Genomic DNA, 19,881 nt, shown 5'->3' on the forward strand with positions numbered 1-19,881 from the left:
GTTTTTGCGGTTGCTATTCATTAATTGAGTTATGAAGTCAAGACATTTGCTTTCATAATGTAACTAGTTATGAAATTAAACCCTTGTAGTTTCCGATTTAAATCGCAAAAGTTGAATGAGTTATTTTGCCGTAACATCACATCGTCATAGGATCATGATATTGATCATTCCTCTAGATTTTCCAGAAGTCTTAGCTTATATTGCTTGACTTTTCAGTAGCAAAAATATCTTCAGTGGCCATATCTACAGGGAGTAAAAATAATTCAAGACCACACATCAAGCTTACGATACACCCTCAAAATGTATTTAACGACCCACTTAAATTTAATCTTATTTTGGCTCATATCAGACTTTTTTGTAGGTCTTAGAACTAACTTTGAACCTATTTTAGCATCAAGCTATGAGGTAACTTTCGTAGGAGATTCATAGTTAACTGCGTTCCTTCAGCGGAACATTACCGTGCAACCAACCAGTAATTTCAAAACGGCTTAATTACAAAGAGATACATCATGTTTTTGTTAGAAAGTTTTTTTTGATTACTTTCATTACCAATTCGTGATTGAGTTAGTTCTTTATTCATTAGGTCTTGATTATACCTGACCTGAATTTTTACTAGAGGAGTAGCCTTTATCGTGCCTTTGGGTTCCTGCAAGATTACCATTTATAGTAGATTATTATTGATGAGACACGATTGATGATGATTGATGAGATTTACAATTCTTTAAAAGGTCGCTAGTTTAAAAGTCGCCAACTGAAAATATGGCAGTTTGCTGAAACAAACGGAGAAATACTTTATAAAAAAAAAAAAATTGAAAAATGGGAACCTTGGCAGGCTTAATTGCCTTAATCAATAACACGCACTACTGCTGTTCAAAGTTTTCAAAAAAAAACAAAAAGATTTATCGTTTGTGCTACTTTTTGGGAACCAAATCTCGAAAAATTAGCATATACGGGTTTCGCAGATAGCTGCTACAATTTAAATCGAAATCTGTGAAATCGGTGATTAATTTTCCTATTTCGTGTGAACGGTCAACTCGCCATAAACGTGCGGTGTGGCTAAATGGCAATTTTATCAACAGTTTTCTTGTAGATTTCTGAAAGCGTCGGTCATTTATATTTATGTCATTTATTCAAGGTTTTTATGTAGGCCGTTTCGACCGGAATCTGGTCTCGCACTTGATTCTGATTAATTTGAAGATAAGGCTTGTCTTATGTAAGCCAAATGTTTTACGACACTTTCTAATCTAGGTTACACCAAGAAAATACATGATTTTATGTATTTTTTTATTTTTTTTAGAATGATTACGATCATTGCAATCCCGACCCATGCCAGAACGGAGCTCCATGTTTCAAGGCGCAAAATGACTACTACTGCCATTGTCCAGAAGGATGGCAGGGGAAGAATTGCAGCCAAGTGAAGGTCCTATGTGAAACTCCCCCATGTGATAACGGTAAGTTCTTTATTAGCGACAGCATTTCAAATAGAAAGTTGGAGTCAGAAACCCATGCAGTAACTTGGTAGGACCGACGCGAAGAAGAGAGTGAAACTTAATTACTAAAATTGCCAGCAAAGAAATTGAATTATTTCATAAGAATTTCCATTATGGTAATAAAGCTATTTAGATGAAATTTAAACGATTATCTCAGAAATTCGAGCATTCTGGGCCACTGGCTCTTTTAGCCTTGTAAGTTTAGCAGTTTTGATGATACGAACTTTTTTTATTACAATGTACTGATTCTGCTTACCATCCTTGATTTGGTCTTGCCTATGTTAATCCCTTACATCTCAGTCCATCAACTTCCGGTCTCCAAAGTCTAAAGGCCTATCCATAATTCCCTAGGACGTACGCATCTCCAAAAATCTTGTATTACACTGAAAGTGATGTAAAAATTGCAGTTTGAGAAATAGTCAGAACATTATTATATTGAAATAATTTCAATTTAGTATCTCAAAAATTGCAAGAGCTGCAGAATGTCCGTTTCTGCAGCTTAAAATGGAAATCTTGACAACCATAAAAGATGCGGTGTCGGTAAATTGCGGCAAAGTTGGGCGATTTGGAGTTCTAGGATATGCTATTTTAAAATTTGAAAAATTCCAACCATCTTTAAAGATTTTATAAAAACTGGGTTTTTTTCAAAAAGCGTTTTTAACGTTCCCTCGGCTTATTTGGCGGAGCAATTCAAAACGACATGGCACTTCAACTTTTCCTCTTCTACTATGCCGCAATATCATACATGAAATCCGACACTTCGATTTCCGACAACCATCTTCAACTTTGTTTCTTCGTATGAGCACCATCACAAAAAGTACACGTCTGCCCCAAGTTAGCCAGCTCCGTATCTTTTCCGGTTTTAGAGATCCCAACGGTGAGCTGCAAGCCTCGACAACCCACAGGAATGACCATGTCCATTACAAGATGTTTTTGGCATCCTGTTTTAACCCAACGTTCTGCACTTTTAGCATCTTTAGCATAAAATTAAGGTGAAATTTCGCACGCTCACAAATCAGTGCATTATCGTTGCACAGTGCATGAATCTCTCGAAGAGTCTCTAGTTGACAGCTAATTTCAAGACACCCAAAGTGGGGAGCGAAATCTGCGGGGCACCCACGACCCCCGCGGTTTCAGAAATGAGACCAGACCAGTCCGTCGTTTTGTTATTTGTCTGCCACGGTATATATAGGGTGCTTAATTGACACGGATGAGTTAAAAACTACGAGCTCGGGTGTTATAAACATCCTAAAAAGGATCGCCCGATATACGCTTATTAAAAACAAAAATTGTTAAATGTGCGTTCTTTGTTGTCGCCACGCAGTTAGCAGTTAGTAAAAAGAGCGGACACGTAGATGTATTACATGCATAAACACTGGTTCGAGCTTTAAGGTCAGCTATAAAGATTTTTATGATTATGGTATTAATGTTAATGTTATTACATTTGACATTGCAGAATACGCCCGGACCGGTTTTTCGAATTCTACGCGGCCACTTGTAAGTGGTACTGAAACATTGATGTGCTCGACCATCAGACTATAAGGCAATTTAAAACTGGAACAGACTGTTGCTTTTATGGGTTTGACTCAGCAGACGCGATAAAGCGCATCTCTGGTAACTGTTCTTACCCTACGTACAAGAAATACAAAACCTATTGTGCGCGCATCTACGATAAGGAACCAGCACACTCAATTAACCTATTGGCAACCAATGTACAATATCAGAATTAACCTCCGAATCAAGATCTAGATAAAATGATAGCCGCCGTGGTATCTTTTCATCAGCGTTATTGTGCCCATACAACATGGGTGACTTGCACCATCGCGACTCCAAACAGAAGAGTAAACAGTTCTGTGGCTGGCCATTGTGGAGGCGCAATTTTTTTACGTCCGATTGTGTGATGCCATCGTGAATAGTTTTAAATCGAATTTTTTTTTTCCTCAATGCAATGAAAGGTGCGTGATATCTGGGATCCGTTTGTGAAATACGATTCGAGCATTATTGTCTGGCAGATAGGTTCCTCATTAGGCGTAGAGTGTTAGGCGAAATGATTCGCGGAAAATCCTGTGCTGTCGTGAACTGAAAAAAAAACCCTCCTGCCCCCTGTGTTAATTTGACCGAATGTCCACTTACGTTTTTCCAAAATTGGCCGTCTTGCAAGAGGGACGTCCAGCAGCAGTTTTGGACGCTGTGCATTACTAGTCTACCATCTTTGATTTTCTCGGGCGTTCGATCTCTTCGACTCTTGTCCGTGCCCGCGGAACTATGACAAGGACTTCGTCTGAAAAATAAATTTTTTCGGTTTCAGGAATTCACACTTGTGTGGTAGTTTCTGTTGGAGGGAGCCGACGATCCCCTCCCAGCGTCTGCGGAGAACACGGTCACTGCGTAACCCAACCGGGAATAGGATACAAGTGTCAGTGCCAATCGGGCTATACTGGAAAATATTGCCATGAAAGTGAGTGTTGCTTAAATCGCTGAATATGAAATTCATCAAACCTGCTTTTCAGATATCAACGACTGCAAAATAAACCCGTGCGAAAATGGCGGGACTTGCGTCGACAAAGTAAACTCATTTCAGTGCATATGTAACGAAGGATGGGAAGGAGCTTTATGCAGTATAAGTAAGTTATTTCCGCTAAAGCTTAAACAGAAAACTTTTCATTTTCTACTGCGATCGCAGACACGGACGAATGCAACCCGAACCCGTGTCGCAACAACGGCACTTGCATAGATGGGATTGCAGACTTTGAGTGCAGTTGCGAGAATGGATGGAAGGGCAAAGCGTGCACCTTGAAGGACAGTCACTGCGATCACACCACCTGCAAGAATGGTGGGACCTGCCAAGACTTGGGGAACAACTTCTTGTGCCGCTGTCCTCCAGACTGGGAAGGAACCACTTGCCACATCGCCAAACTAACTGCGTGCACTTCAAACCCTTGCTTAAACGGAGGAACTTGCGTTAACACTGGAGATTATTATCAGTGCATATGCCGAGATGGTTTTGAGGGTGCGAATTGCCAGGATGACGTCAACGACTGCACCCCTCAGCCCTGCTATAACGGTGGGAAGTGCATTGATGGGGTTAACTGGTTCCTCTGCGAGTGCGCTAACGGTTTTACTGGTCCTGATTGTCGGATCAACGTCAACGACTGCGCTTCTAATCCTTGTGGGTATGGGGCGACTTGCATAGATGGTATTGGGGACTACCAATGCATCTGCCCTCCTGGTAGAAGAGGAAGGAACTGCAATAGTAAGTTTCGCAGTTGTTATTGTTACAGCACACTAATTCATATTTCTTTCTCCAGTGGATGATATAGCATACCTCCCTCCTCCAGGTAGCTGCGTCTGGAACACCCACACTTTGGAAAATAACGTTACTTGGCAGCATGAATGCAATACCTGTATTTGCAACAGCGGAATGGTCAAGTGCACCAAACTGTGGTGCGGGTTGGGCAATTGCAAATCACCTAGTCAGCAAAACTCCCTGTGTAATTTGAATCAAGTTTGTCTGCCATCTTCGCCGGAATCTTGTCTGTCTCCTCCATGTACGCCTTACGGAGAGTGTAGAGATTTAGAAGGCGGTAAGTAACAAAAATAAAGCGCTAAATAAACATAGAAACGGGAGAGAATATCAAAAACTTAAAGGCTAAATAAGATTCAAAAAAACATTGCATGTGAAGAAGATTAGATACATTTTCTTCAAAATATTTTGCTTATGATATAGATTGCTTATGCCACAGTAACTGGCGTAAACATAATGCTTAGAAACCTTATTTCTAGGCCTAAAGTCGATGTATGGCTAAGTAGTTTCAAAACATCTTTATTTCCAGGTCGAAGGGTAAAACCTCCAATGCTACCAAGCCCAAGTTCTTGCTGGCCCAATCAGGCAGTACTAAGCAACACATGTGCTCGCTTAACTTTGTTACTAGACAAGTTTAAACTCCCTCAAGGGACAACCGTAGAAGACCTTTGTGGGGATCTCCGCGCCTTGCTTGCTAATCAACAAGCCATTGAAGGATTACAGGATAACTTGGTTCTTTTGTGCGACTTGAAGACCGACTACAATGACACCGTCGAAGTTACATTAGTAAGTAATTATTTTTCTTCTTCACCTCCACTTCTCACTTACCCTGAATTTCTTCGCTTATTTTTCTCTATAGCTTGCAAATTTCCCTTGCCATCTCGCTCTTCTAAATGTTCATAATAATTGTTTCAGTATGGAAGTCAGTGGGTCCTAGAAGGCATAAGAGTAGTAGGTGAAGCTATCTCCAGGAAGCAAACTTCTCTCCTAGCTCTCGCATCGATAGTGGAAGTAAAAGTAGAAACTGCCTTGGTATCTGGAGAACAGCAGAGCAACAAACTTTTGGTGGCCCTGGTGTGCTTCATCATCATTGGAATAGCGACTGCGATACTTGCCGGAGTGCTGTATATCCGGCAGAGACGAAGACATCTGGGTCTCAGTGGCATGAATCTGTCCCCTTCCTCAGACACATGTCACAGGAACCATGAAGACGAAAAATCCAACAATTTGCAAAATGAAGAGAATCTTAGAAGGTACTTAGATAGACACACAGCCAACTTTCATATCTAATTCGTGGCGTTTTATTTTAGATATGCGAATCCGTTAAAAGAAGATGTTGGCAGCATGGCCAGCATCAACTCAGCAAGCACCTGCGGCTTAGACATGCCTCGTGTGAGTGTTGTCCGTCCCCTCTCCTCCATGCTGCCCACTGAGAGTTCCAGCGAAATGTTGGAAATGATTTCTGAGGTGGAGTGCCCTGGTTCGAGGAAAACAATGTTGGTACTGCCGGGAACGAGCGCTTCTGAGAACTCATTGAAACTCAGCGACAGCATGACCCTGGACGGTCTGAGTACAGCGCATCGGAGCAGCCAAATTATGCTCTACAAAGCGCAGAACCCTGATGTCCGAAAAAATACTGCGCCGTTCGACGACTCGTCCGGTCATAAGGACTTTAGCAAGAACATCATAAATGTAAATAAACAGAGGACACAGCAACAGAACACTAGTGCTAGTGCGGATGTTTTAACAGTGCTCGTGTAGATGAGGGCCAGTTCTAAAGAGTAAGTTAACGTAACGGAGTGCTCACTAAGAATATTAAATTATTTGATTCCGGTTGTAGTTTGAGTTATTGCATTCTCAGTGACCGTATAAGAGTTATTGTTTCGTGCAATTATTAAGTGTAGAGGTAGGAACTTTCGACTGTTGAGAAAAGGCTTTGCGATAAGCTATTAATTACAATTTAGGGAATTTTTGTAATTTAAATTGAACGTCTAAAAAGCCGTTTCTTCATTGTACATATTTTTGTGTAAGTTAAAACTTAACAGGATAATATTTTTGGAACTGGACATGATGGTAATGCCTGGATAAAAACTATTCCTTTGATTCTAACATACTAAATTTCCTCTTATTGTAGTAAGTATTGATTGGGTTTAAAATTAATTCATTTTAATTTCACTTTTATAAAAGCATACAAACAAAGGGAGTAATTAAGTACCTATTAGGTAGCCAAACTTGATACTAAACTAATCTGGCACTTTAGCCTTCAGGTTTCAAAGGTCACCTACTATTTTCCTATTTTAACTCCATCACAATCCTATCTATATTTACATCACTATCCTCACAATCACAGATAAACACAATAACTCTGTCAAATCATCGCTTTAGCGGATAGTTTAAAGACCTTTCCACATCACCTCCGTTAGCTGAAATTTTAAGTTATTATTCAGAGAGTATAAAAGTTTCTGAAATTTAAAGAAATTAAAGAGGTTTATGTGGCAATTTCGGTAAAATTGCTAAATTTTAAAATTTGCTCGATACGGTTTGCCTGGAGGCATTTACAACCTCTACAAATTACCTCTATTAACTCGATTTCTATCTCAGTTAACTCGGTAGGTAGGTAATATTTTAATATAAAGCTCCAAAGTTTTGGATAATCAAAAACAATTTTTTGAAGAGCTTGAACATTTCGAAAATTCAGAAAATATATTCTTTTTGATTAACTTTTTAAAAAATAAAATTAGAGATAACTGACTTTTGTGGCAACATTACGACTTCAAAGCTTCAAACATACACACTGCTGGAACTAAAATTTTGAATAATTATTTGGCAAAAAACAAAAAAAACTTTAAAATTTTACATATACTGTTTCGGAACAATATTTATTTTAGATTTCTCAAAAAATCAAAAAAACAACTTTCCAAAAAAACGTATGTGTCCAGCAGCCTTTCATTTTCTATCATCCAACGTCACTATTGATCCCGGTTTTGGGATTGAGAAAATAAAAAATTTCACACTTGCATATTTTCGGATTTTGAGACTCTATTTAACAAATTAATTAACAAAGCAATTCTTTATTTTAATATTAGTGCGAGTTTGTTGATTATTCCTCTGTCTTTCTCAGGTTCTCCATACGTATAAACAACGTATTGACCTAAAGTAACGAAACCAACTTTCTATACATATTTGTTTACTATGTTTTTGTTACTGTATTTTATTGCATATCTTAAAATTACTTGAACGTTGAACCCCTCGAATTTACTCGCACTTTAAAGAAGAAACCACTAAAGATAATATTTTTTTAGAAACTTACGCAACATCATTCAGGAACAGTAAGCAGTAAACACAACATTTATACAAAAATAATCAACAAATTACTTAATAAGCGGAGATTGATCTCGAAACGCATCCATTGATCAACCAGGTACCATCACGAACAGAAGATATTTAATAAATATTAGTGTGATATTATTTAATATTAAAAAAATTGTTTTTATATTTTTGTTACATTTTTTTAACAAAACCATTTATTTAAATCAATTTAAAATGTAGGTCAAGTAAATTAGTAAACTTAGTACTATGTGTATATACGATTTGTTTTTATTTTGTATTTATTGTATCATTGTTCCTGATTTTTTTATACTATAAACTTTTTTATATTTTTTACATTTTAGTTTTATACTCTTTTAAAAACAGCTGTAAAACAGGTTTTGTATTTATTTTTTCGTCTGATGTATTTGTATTTTTTGTTTTCAAAAGTAAAACACTAATTATTATTGCTGTACATATGTATAAACCAATTTAGCTGGCTGTTTCATTCTTGTTCTACACAATTATTTACTCTTGATTAGCAGATTAAACAATGAAATAAATACAAATGAAGCAGTCCGTTAATTTAATATTTAGTAGAGTACCATAATAGAAAAGTTTTTAAAAGTTATAAACCTCAAATCATTCCATTGTTAAATAAAGTCAACGAACATAACTTTTAGAAACCCTCAATACGAAATCAGTACTTATGAATAATATTAGGTCTATACAATAGTGCCTTTCCTGTGCCTGACACTGAGCAAGACTTATATCGTCAACGAATATCTACATTTTGCCTTTATTATTATGGAATGAAAGTATTAAATAGCCGATAAGAAAATTCATGACTGTATATTTTGTAAAAAAAACCGTTTTGCATAACTTTCTGCAAACTTGCTTTGTAATTAAATTGAAATTAAAGCTTGTCGATTTATAGGAATAAATGATTTAGATATAAACAAACGAGGTTTTAATTTGTAAACTGAACTCGCTATATCTAAGAGTTAATGATAATATTTGATCTATGAACATAGACCAACTTTATTTTCTGGGAAATCAAATATTCAAAAAAATTTAATGAACATTTTTTTAATATTTGATTTCCCGCAAAATAAAGTTGGTCCATGAACATATTGGGACTCCAGATTTTCCATCTAATGACTAGACATTACAATCACTTTCAAAATTTTTTTTTTTAATTTCTACAAAAACTCTAAACTGTTTTTATTTCCACGTGATTTTTCATATCAAAATTAAAACCAGCTCATGTTCTAAACCTATCTATGCTCACACGAGGAAGGTAACAGACCTTTATTAATTGTCAGGAATTACAGAAACAGGTAAAATTCATGCTTACAAAAAATATAAGACGAGTGCGGGAAAAAATGATTTTCACACTTAGTGCACGAAAGTATTAGTTTCCACACGCAAATGCGTGCGAGACAGTACCAATTAAGCACGGAAGTAGGAAAATAGATTATTGGTTTAATTATACATAAGCTTAATAAATATAAGAGGAGACTGCACAATCTAAGCTGTAATTCGAAAGTAGCTCTGAAAGTGGTAAGACTAAAGAAACCAAGAATTAGAATAGAGCGTATTGATGAATCTATCGAATCGAAACTGACTGTAGAGCCTTCAATAGAAAGGGCTCTTACAACCGACACTGGAGAAATTTATGGATCGAGTTTTGGATCTAAATAAACTAAGTCTCACGCAGCAGCCGAAAGTATCGTGCTAAAACTATCAAAATTGTAGTACAAAAATTAATAAGTAAAGGAAGATTTAAGACCTTTTAGAAAAAAGCTTTTCTGGAGCAAAACTTCTTTGCGACTGAAACAAAGAGGGACTTGGGACAGCATGATGGGACTACTGGTCATATTACAAAAAAAAATCATATTCAAATATCTACTAAATTCGTTGAGAAAATAATTTGCTTTTTAGAGTAAGGCGAAAAAATAATATTGATTACAGCAATAGTATATACAGGTTCTACAGGTTCACAGGTTATAGTTCTACAGGTTAGCTTACAGTTGCAATTCGGTGCAGTATTTGCAATTTTCTTGTGAGGGCTTGACTGTACGGGAAAATATGAAAAAATGGTTTCTAAAGTTCAACAAAAAAATTATATTTTCTGAAACAAATGTCTTTGTTATATTCTGAAATATCCGCTTAGTAGTACCGCATAATCTCACACGTTACACATAACATGTATTCCTTATTTCTCACATAAGTATTACTTTCCTACCCATTATGGAAACGTGTTATTATATTTTAGATGTATTGTAACAGCTCTAGCAACAAGATAAAAAAATAACACAATCATTAATCACAAATAACAAAGTCAGGATAGAACCAAAACCAAAAATGAATTGCTTGGACGTGCCATAACAAATAAGGTGAAACCAGCCCTAAAGCTATATAGACAAACTGTTTCCTTAGCAAAGCAGGCAAATGCCTTTAACAAGTCAAAGAACATTGTTTTAATTTATTATCAACCATGTTAATCGAGATGTTAATCATCGATGATTGGAGAAAACAAGCCTTCTTAACAATGTTCTCATGGCAACCAAGAAACGAGTTTTATTGTGGGGAAACATTTATACTTAGTAGTGATTTGTGATTTCAATGCAGATGCTGACTACATTGTGTATTTCACTCTTCACAATTTGTAATTATAAGGGCCAGGCTTCAGGTCTTTTTAGTTCACTTGATCCTGGCTCCGACATGTATTAAGGCGAGTTTAGACATACGGAGATCTAGTGACGCCAGATTTACATGCCAGTGAGGGTTTACACTTTACACCAGAAGAGAAGACCAAAAATTTGTTGAACCTCTATTTCATGCTTGACTGTATATAGCGAAATATGTAGATTAGAATGTGAAGGATAGTCGCTAAATTTGTGAAAAGAAAGATAGGAAAAATAAGGAAAAAGACGCGTTGCCAATGAAAAACCTTCAGAATCAACTGATTAAGAAAATTCTTGATAAGCACTTTCTCAGTTATCATTACCTTTATAAAAAGCTCTAATAAATCCCGTAAGTATGGAATAGATTCCTAGACCACTTTTTAGGCATTATTAATACAAACTACATCGACAAGAACTGCTGTAGTTCCGCCGAAATGAAAATCCAGCAAAAAATAGAGAAATCGATGTGCAAATGCCTGTTTACACATGCAAATTCGCATATGTAATTTTTTGTATTTTTTGTGTTTCCTTTACTTGCGATAGTCAGAGCATGTCTTTAGAATTGGAAGAGTTTTTCAGTTTGCGTACAAAGATTCCATTTATACACAAATTGATACCTGTACAAGTGGAATTTGCTAACGAACAAGCTATTAGTGGCGTCACTAGATTCATGTTTGGGCAAACTCACCATTACAATCAAAGTAAATAACTCACATAGTCATTTTGCAGCAGGACTATGTTAGTTACTTACTTTGCGACCTGTAATCTGTGAGTGCGCTCCAGAACAGTCAGTAACACTGTAGTAACTGTATAACTGTAACGCTGTAGTAACTGTATAACTGTAACGATGTAGCACCTGTATAACTATAACGCTGGAGTAACGGCTCCAGCACGGCTATGTCAACTAATGGAAGTTACTACTCCAACTGAACTATGTTAGTTACTTCATAATCAAAGAAATGTAGCCGAGGCTTGTGAACGTTTTTCGATAAAATAAAACTTTTATCTCCTTGATACCATTCTTGGCCCTACTAAAATTTCACATGTGAGATGCGTTGAAGCAACTGGTATAGCGCTGCAGCCCCCTCTCCTTAAACGCGATCCTGCTATGAACGTTATTGAAACAACCTACATGTAATCCTGTACAAAATTTGAATATGCTCGATACAGCTGTGGCATCAGTGCAATAACTTCCAGCTACAAGTGCGTTAACCAAACCTGCTTTTTGCGATATTTAAAAACAATAGTGTATAACCTATGACAACTTGACCATGGGTCAATATAGGTACGTTGAACTATAACAATCTGAACTATAACAGTTTTGTTGTTTTAAGAAATTCGGTAAAAGTATTATCATTCATTATTATTTTGTAGCATTCAATTTACTTTAGGTTGTAATATTTGTGCTTACAAACATAACAATGTTTATTTATGAAAATTGTACATATTTCCTGTGTCCAGTGGTATAATTCATTTTTTTTTCTTTTTTTTACTTTATATAAATTATTTAAACTTAAAATTTAGAATAAATATATTTAAAAGCACATCTATAGCAATATAAGAAAACAACGTGTTATCATGACAATTAGAGAATGTGCAGTCCGCTCTTATCTCAAACTCTTACTGATCCGACTGAAAAACAAATACATTTACATTGTTCGGTGTTGCTGTTTAATTACTACATAATAACAATATTAAAAGATATCCTAATAATAATATTGTTACCAAAATTCAAAGTTCAAAGTTCAAAATTTCTATTACTAATTCATACATAAGACCAATAAATGAAGTAAGATAGTGAAAGCCTAACTTATTTCATAGTATACAGGATGTTCCTAAATATCATGTACATACGGAAGGAGACAATTCTTTAACTTATTTCATGACTAAAAGTTCAAGTATAGATTCGCAAACGCTTCGTTACCTATTTACAGGGTGTTCAAAGTTCAAATCTTTTTCAGTTTTTTCTTTATAGCTCCCGCAGTTTTTGGGACATTTGGCTAAAATTTGGAATATAGTTTACGCTGTAGGACTTACATCGTTGGATATATTAAATCGTTTTGATAATCTACAACGTTTACGGATCTCTATTTATATGAACTTTAAAAACTGTCTAACTTTACCTAATAATTATCCCATTATTTAATATTTTTCCAGAGGAAATCTTCCAGTATTGACTCCGCAACAGAAAATATTCTATGCAGAAAATGGATATATTGTGATTGAAGGAAACGTTAGAGAAAAATTGATGGAAGAAGTAAAGTAAATATACAAACATTTTCCATTATATCCTTCTTATCTGTTAATCTGTCTGCCTGTTTATCTTGTCTTATTCAAATTTATTAAAGTATCTCATTCAAATGAGCATACAGTGCGTCTCATGATTCATGGAGCCACCTTAATGTCTCATGTACTGCTTACGCGATTTATTTCAAATTTGGGTCATGTAAGTATCTTTAAATTGTGATTTTGATATTAGGGTGGCTCCATGAATTGTGAGACACACTGTATGTGAGTATTCATATAAATACCTTTAAGATGGAAACAGATCCAACACAAATCCCACAACTTAAAATTAACGTGTTTCAAGTTAATTATTCTGGAATTTCTCTTTGAATATGGCTCATTTTTTAACAAGGCTACAAAAACAGATTACTGTTTCTCCTATAATAATAACCAGCAATCTATTTCTTTACCGGTGGGATTTAAATCTACATATTGCTAACAGGTAATTTCCATTGTAGACAAAGGTTCATCGATATATGTAATGGAGAAACTAACCATCAAGTTTTCTTAGTTATGAAAGACCCTTCATTAAAAAAGACTGGTGTTAAGGGAGAATATCTCATAGACAAGGTAAGTAAAATTGTAAAACTTCCCTAGACTAAGAGTTAAACTTTTTTACTCTGGAACACCAAATCATAGTCACTTTGTTCTTGCTTACATACAGAGTGGTATTTTATTGAAAAACTACGTTACCAGGGTATGCAAGACACTCACATAATACTAAAATCGCTATTATGAGTGAGACTATCTGCATTTATTCTTATTAACTATAGACTGTTATAAAGCGTTTGCCCTCGTCGACTATTTTGTTTGGACACAAAGCTCCAGACTATCAGTTTTTTACAATATTATTAATATAAATTCAGTTCACGTAAGATATCAGACCTTTCTGTCTACACCTACCATGTTGTGTAACAAATCTGGCATGATTATGCCTGAGTGACGACAAAACGTTACATGTGTAAATACAACATGAAATACAAAAGGGGTCTCAAATATATTAAATTATATTTTGAACACAGTGTCTACACACATTGAAAATAGATATATTCAAAGAACGCTGAAAATATCCACATTATTCGTTTAATCTCTACACTTTCTTGCCACCTTCAAGAGAAAGGGAGAGAAAACTTGGGAGTTCAAAATACACCTGTGCAGGGTATCTTAGTTATTATTAATATTAGACACACAAGGTTTTCGCAATCCTGTGCTAGACTTTTATGCCATAGAACTTCGTGGCATTTCAAACAAGCAAATAAAAATTAACAATTTTTTTGTTACTTTTTTTTCGTTTTTTTTTCAAATTATTTACAACACGATTTAAAATATCTGATAATGTATAGGGTGCCCCATTTATAAATTCATATTTATAGATAATTACGGCTAAATCATGCGGTGCGGAAAAAACGAATTACGCCACTGGATTTTACGGGAGTAACTCACTCAGAATCAGTTTTTTTCTTTCTCGATTATCGTGTTGGATAAATGACACAATGTGCAGAGTTTTTTTCATCACCCTATATTTACGATACCAAGACGCCGACGACTTTTCTATCATTGCCAACTATCGGTTCAGAAATCGAGCACAGGATTGCAAAAACCGTATCGCTCCAATTTCAATTATATCTGAAATAGCCCGTAAAACCATCAAATTTGAGCCCCTGTGTAGAATGATTTTACTATGCTGGCTAATTTAGTAAAGCATTTTAAAGGTAAATTCGAAGTATTACCTGTAAAACACCATGTGTAGCTCGGGAACAAATGAAGAGTCATTCGAATCAATTATGGAGAATCTTCCACGTCCACTCTTCGATATCCACACCCCATATTCAAGTTGTTTAATGCTTTGTAACTTACGTTTTTTCTTAAGCTTCAAGATTTTCTACGTGACGACATATTATGGAAATACGCTTCAGATGACAGGGTAGTCGACATAGTTCAAGAAATCATAGGACCGAACATTGTAGCTGTCCATTCTATGTTAATTAACAAACCACCTAATGCTGATGCTGGGTCATCTTTACATCCGATGCATCAGGTAAGAAACGCTTGTTTTTTCAAGAAATGCAAATGTTTCATGTTTAAGTATTCCTGAAACTAAACTTATATATTAATAGGATATGCATTACTTTCCATTCCAACCGTCGGATAAAATTGTTGCCTCTTGGACAGCATTAGAACGCGTTGATGAAAATAATGGATGCCTCTACGTAGTACCTGGGTCCCATAAAGGACCATTGTATAAACATACTTATCCGGATGTAAGAGCTTCTAAAATTAAGTTAAGCTAGATGTACCAATTTTAAAACATGTTGCGATTCTTAGGGCTTCAAAAAGAATTTATACCATGGAGTTCAAGGATTTGAACATCTAAAAAAGAAGTTTGTAATTATGAATAAAGGGGACACTGTATTCTTCCATCCCCACTTACTTCATGGATCTGGACCAAATAAAACCCAGGTAAACTTGCATTTTTTAGAATAGTTTAAATAACTTTAAAAAAGTTTCACACCGTCAAATGGAAAGCGATAGTTTAAAATTGACGTACCTAATACCCTTTTTGCTTCCATTTCGGTTCAATATCATTTTAGGGATTTAGAAAAGCAATATCTTGCCATTATGCCAGCAGTGACTGTGAATTTATAAATGTAAAAGGCACAATCCAAGAAAAGCTGGCAAAGGAAGTGGAAAGGGATACACGAAAAGTTTTCGGACTTGAAATGACCATAACTGTAAGTGTAAATATTACAAAATTTTATTGATGGGGATTTCATTGTCCTTTTCAATAATTTTATATGAAAAGCAGAAAAGTTAAAAGTAGACATATTTATGAGACTTTCCTGATTTAATTCTATTTTCCGTTTTTTAGGAATTATGGAGAACAAAAAGTAGACTTGTCAGGGGACGACTGGGCAAATTTCACGATGTTAACAGCCACTTGTAAACACATACCTTAGATTTCATCCTATACGGCAGCAATGAAAATATTTAAGAATTTTTTTTGTAAATGGATATATGAAAATCGCAACTTGTTAGTGTTAATTTTCATTGTTCAGTTATGATAACTAATATATCGATTATTAAATTTATACGTGTAATCAATATGGGACAAAAGCAATGATAAAATGGCCAAGAACAATCCTAAATAGCTGAAAAATAGAGCACTTATGCTGACAATTTTGTAATTAATCCATGGCAAAAGTAAAAATCAACCGCAGAAAATTATTATTAATTTTTACTTCACGTTCAGTTCGCATGGCAATTGTAGATTCTCAAAAACATTGCAGACTATAACGTTCAAGCTTTGATACACAAGTAATAGTATGCTGTATGATAAATGTAATAAATACGGTCTGATCTAGATTTCCGAATCATTACGATTTTTATTGCACTTCTCCAATTTTGATACAGAAATCCAAGTTTAAGTTCTAATGAGAGACATACATGAATTTGATACATTCATCAACTAGTCCTCTTTAAGCTGATTCCAACCATATAAAGTTTTACATCCTATTTATATCTTTTCGTTCTCTGAAAAATTAAAGAGAAACTGTTCTTAAACTCCCTTTAAGTGCTCAAATTCCTTAAAAAATAATCCGTGCAAAAAAACGTGTAAACAACCAGGTATATCCGCATTCCAGACATTCCACTGTGAAGTGTTATAACGCCAGTTAAAGGGGATGTTTTCATTAATAAAGAGATAGCTTTGAAGGTATGTAGGTCAGTGGGTCCTGCAGGTAAGATAGAGTACGAAAACGGCAAGGTGAAAGTTAGATAAGGATGTCATGTGTAATACAAAATTGATCCTTCATATACCTATTCTTGTCTCAGGTTCCCCGGTCATGCGACTCAGAGAAAGATAGAATAATAATATTGGACATTTTCTCCCATATTGTTCTGTCGGGTTTGTAGGTGTTTGCGTTTACCGATAGGGTTCGGAGTAACGCGGCGTGTTGTGGGTGCTAACGGGGTGATCTATTCTCCCGTTACGAGTCGGACACGCTGAAGGGACCAGTATTCTAACCCGGCAAAGATACTAGTCGTAGATACAAAATACGCGCTGATACTGCTCGACTATCTTTATTTACACAAAACTATTGCTACGTTTGTTATCACAGTCTGTATATACTATACTGAGGGTGATAATCGTGGTACGTTACCTCGAGAGAACTGAGAGTAAGAGTATATGAGGTATAAGAGATCAGAGATATAAGAGGTCAGAGATATAAGAGATCGGAGATATAAGAGATCGGAGATATAAGAGAGATTTTAAGGGTCTGTTTTGGGTTTATATAGCTAGCCAACCCTTTCGCTATTTCCGTCCCTGCTACTCGTCAACTGTCACTCCTGTGAGTGTCACTTGTCGGTGCAGGTTCTCGGTGTGAACTACTCTCGAGTGTATAATGCACCACAATACTCCCCCCCTAGAAACGGAGTACCGAATTTACCAGAAATAAGAAATGATACAGGGCTTGATGTACATGATGGCAACTACCTATATGCTAATATAATTGGTACACTGCTGAAAATACTATTTACCATGTATGCTGAAATGTACAGTTTTTCTTTTACTACCTGCAGATTTCACTTGATTCTGGCCAACGTAGGTATGGTCGTGCGCTATAGGATCTGTAGGGAGAATGTAGGCTGGCTTCAACCGATCTTTGGAGATGTTGACGTCTCTATTGCTCATGGTGACGGTGAAATATTTGTCACTACGGCTTTTTACGGGTACTGGACCTTCGTAGGGAGGTTGGAGAGGCTTTTTCACCATATCGTTCCTCACAAAGACGTGTGTGCAGGTCTCTAGTTCCGGGGCAACGAAGATTTTTCTACTGCTGTGGTTGCTAGTGGGGATCGGTTGTAACAGCTTCATTTTCTGCTTCAGTTTTTGTACAAAAGATGTTGGGTCATGGTCTGGCTTAGAGGGTTCGAGAAATTCTCCTGGAAGTCGTAGAGTTGTTCCATACAACATCTCTGCCGGTGAAACGCCCACCTCATCTCTCAAGGTACAGTGTAATCCCAACAGTATTGTGGGAAGAACCTCCGTCCAGCGTTCCGTTACGTGGGCCATAATTGCAGCTTTGAGAGTTCTGTGCCATCTTTCTACTTTGCCGTTCGCTATAGGATGGTATGGCGTGGTATGAGCTCGTTTGCAACCTAGTAAAATGGATAAAGCGCTGAAAAGAGAACTTTCAAATTGTCGGCCTTGGTCGGTGATTAACTTGAGTGGTGTTCCGTATCTGCAAATCCAGTTGTCGTAAAAGGTTTTTGCGACGGTGTCCGCTGCCATGTCGGCCATCGGGTATGCTTCTGCCCAGCAGGAGTATCTATCTATGCATGTCAGACAGTACCTGTAGCCGTTTGACGGTGGTAGTGGTCCGACGATGTCTATATTGATATCCTGGAAACGGGCGTCTGGGACTTGCAGTTGCTTCAATGGTGTGTATGTATGTTTATTGACTTTTGCTTTTTGACAGCTGATACAAGCTTTGGTCCAGTCTCGAATGTCCTTATTCATGGATGGCCAGACGAACCTTGTGGATATCAGCTTGGTGGTTCCTTTTATCCCTGGATGGGAGAGGTTGTGAAACCTGTCGAAAATAGATCGTCTAAAACTTCTTGTGATAAAGGGTCTGATTTTCGAGTTGCTATCGTCACAGTAAACGGTTGCATCAGTGCCAGATACATTGCATTGCTTTAGGTTCAATGCGGTTCTTTGAGGATCTCCCAACATTGCTTGCAGTTCCAGATCGTCTGCCTGGTGTCTGCTTAGGGCTTCGTAATCGACCGGTTGAGGTGCGTCGATTGAGCCGATCCGGGAGAGAGCGTCAGCTACGACGTTGCTTTTACCACTGATGTGATCTATATCCGTTGAAAACTGTGAGATGAAATCCAGATGACGGAATTGCCTCGGAGATGATTTGTCGGACTTTTGCCGGAAAGCATATGTAAGCGGTTTATGATCGGTGAAAATCTTGAAATGCCTGCCTTCCAGCATATATCTGAAATACTTTACAGCTGAATAAATAGCGAGTAATTCTCGATCATAAGTGCTGTAATTCCTCTCGGTTTTCGAAAATTTCTTCGAAAAAAACTGAGTGGTTTCCATAAGTTGTCTTCAAATTGTTCGACTACTGCTCCCATTGCGGAATCAGAAGCATCTACTGTGAGTGAAATTGGTGCCGATGAGCTAGGGTGTACCAGGATTGCAGCATTTGCTAGGTCCTTCTTGCATTGTTCGAAGGCTGCTTGAGTTTCCTCCGTCCAGCTTATGGGAGTTTTATCGTTCTTCTTGCCGTTCTTATGTAATTCGTGGAGGATTCGTTGGTTGTGAGCTGCTTTTGGTATGCATTTTCGGTAGAAATTGATCATACCAAGAAAACGCCTCAAGTCTGAAATAGTTTTAGGCAGGGGATACTCAACAATGGCTGCTACCTTCTCCGGGAGCGGTGTGGAACCTTGCTGGGAGACCTGGTAACCTAGAAACTTGACCTGTTCCTCACCAAAAACACATTTTTCCGGATTGATGGTCAACCCGAATTTTTGTAGACGTTCAAATATCGTCTTAAGGTGGTTTATGTGTTGCGCCTCGTTTTCGGATGCTATCAGGATATCGTCGATGTATGGGAAGCAAAAGTCCAGATTTTCCAGTACTTCATGGATGAATCTCTGGAAGGATTGCGCTGCGTTTCTCAATCCGAATTGCATGCGGGTGAATTCGAATAACCCAAATGGGGTGATAATCGCAGTTTTCGGGATTGAGTCCTCATCGACGGGGATTTGATGATATGCACGTACGAGA

General features: G+C 36.8%; 2 protein-coding genes across 2 annotated transcripts in view; both read left to right on the top strand.

Moving 5' to 3' along the window:
* The window catches only part of Ser (Serrate), a 143,209-nt gene extending 134,152 nt beyond the window's left edge, over positions 1-9,057 (top strand). The window contains exons 11-18 of the mRNA XM_066401326.1: positions 1,298-1,451; positions 3,799-3,948; positions 4,001-4,114; positions 4,174-4,743; positions 4,799-5,074; positions 5,324-5,580; positions 5,710-6,047; positions 6,105-9,057. Of these exons, the coding sequence (XP_066257423.1) occupies positions 1,298-1,451; positions 3,799-3,948; positions 4,001-4,114; positions 4,174-4,743; positions 4,799-5,074; positions 5,324-5,580; positions 5,710-6,047; positions 6,105-6,555 (2,310 nt within the window). The 3' untranslated portion in view covers positions 6,556-9,057. The remainder of the gene's footprint in view (positions 1-1,297; positions 1,452-3,798; positions 3,949-4,000; positions 4,115-4,173; positions 4,744-4,798; positions 5,075-5,323; positions 5,581-5,709; positions 6,048-6,104) is intronic.
* Positions 9,058-11,917: 2,860 nt separating this feature from the next.
* On the top strand, positions 11,918-16,163 carry LOC136416227 (phytanoyl-CoA dioxygenase, peroxisomal-like). Its single transcript, XM_066401308.1, has 8 exons — positions 11,918-12,075; positions 12,948-13,052; positions 13,535-13,646; positions 14,947-15,114; positions 15,194-15,337; positions 15,402-15,536; positions 15,668-15,808; positions 15,946-16,163. Exons 1-8 carry the CDS (start codon positions 12,062-12,064, stop codon positions 16,018-16,020), a joined length of 894 nt encoding a protein of 297 aa, XP_066257405.1. The 5' UTR covers positions 11,918-12,061; the 3' UTR covers positions 16,021-16,163.
* Positions 16,164-19,881: the final 3,718 nt, after the last annotated feature.

This window comes from Euwallacea similis, chromosome 22 (assembly GCF_039881205.1).
Source record: "Euwallacea similis isolate ESF13 chromosome 22, ESF131.1, whole genome shotgun sequence".
Classification (NCBI taxonomy): Eukaryota; Metazoa; Arthropoda; class Insecta; order Coleoptera; family Curculionidae; genus Euwallacea; species Euwallacea similis.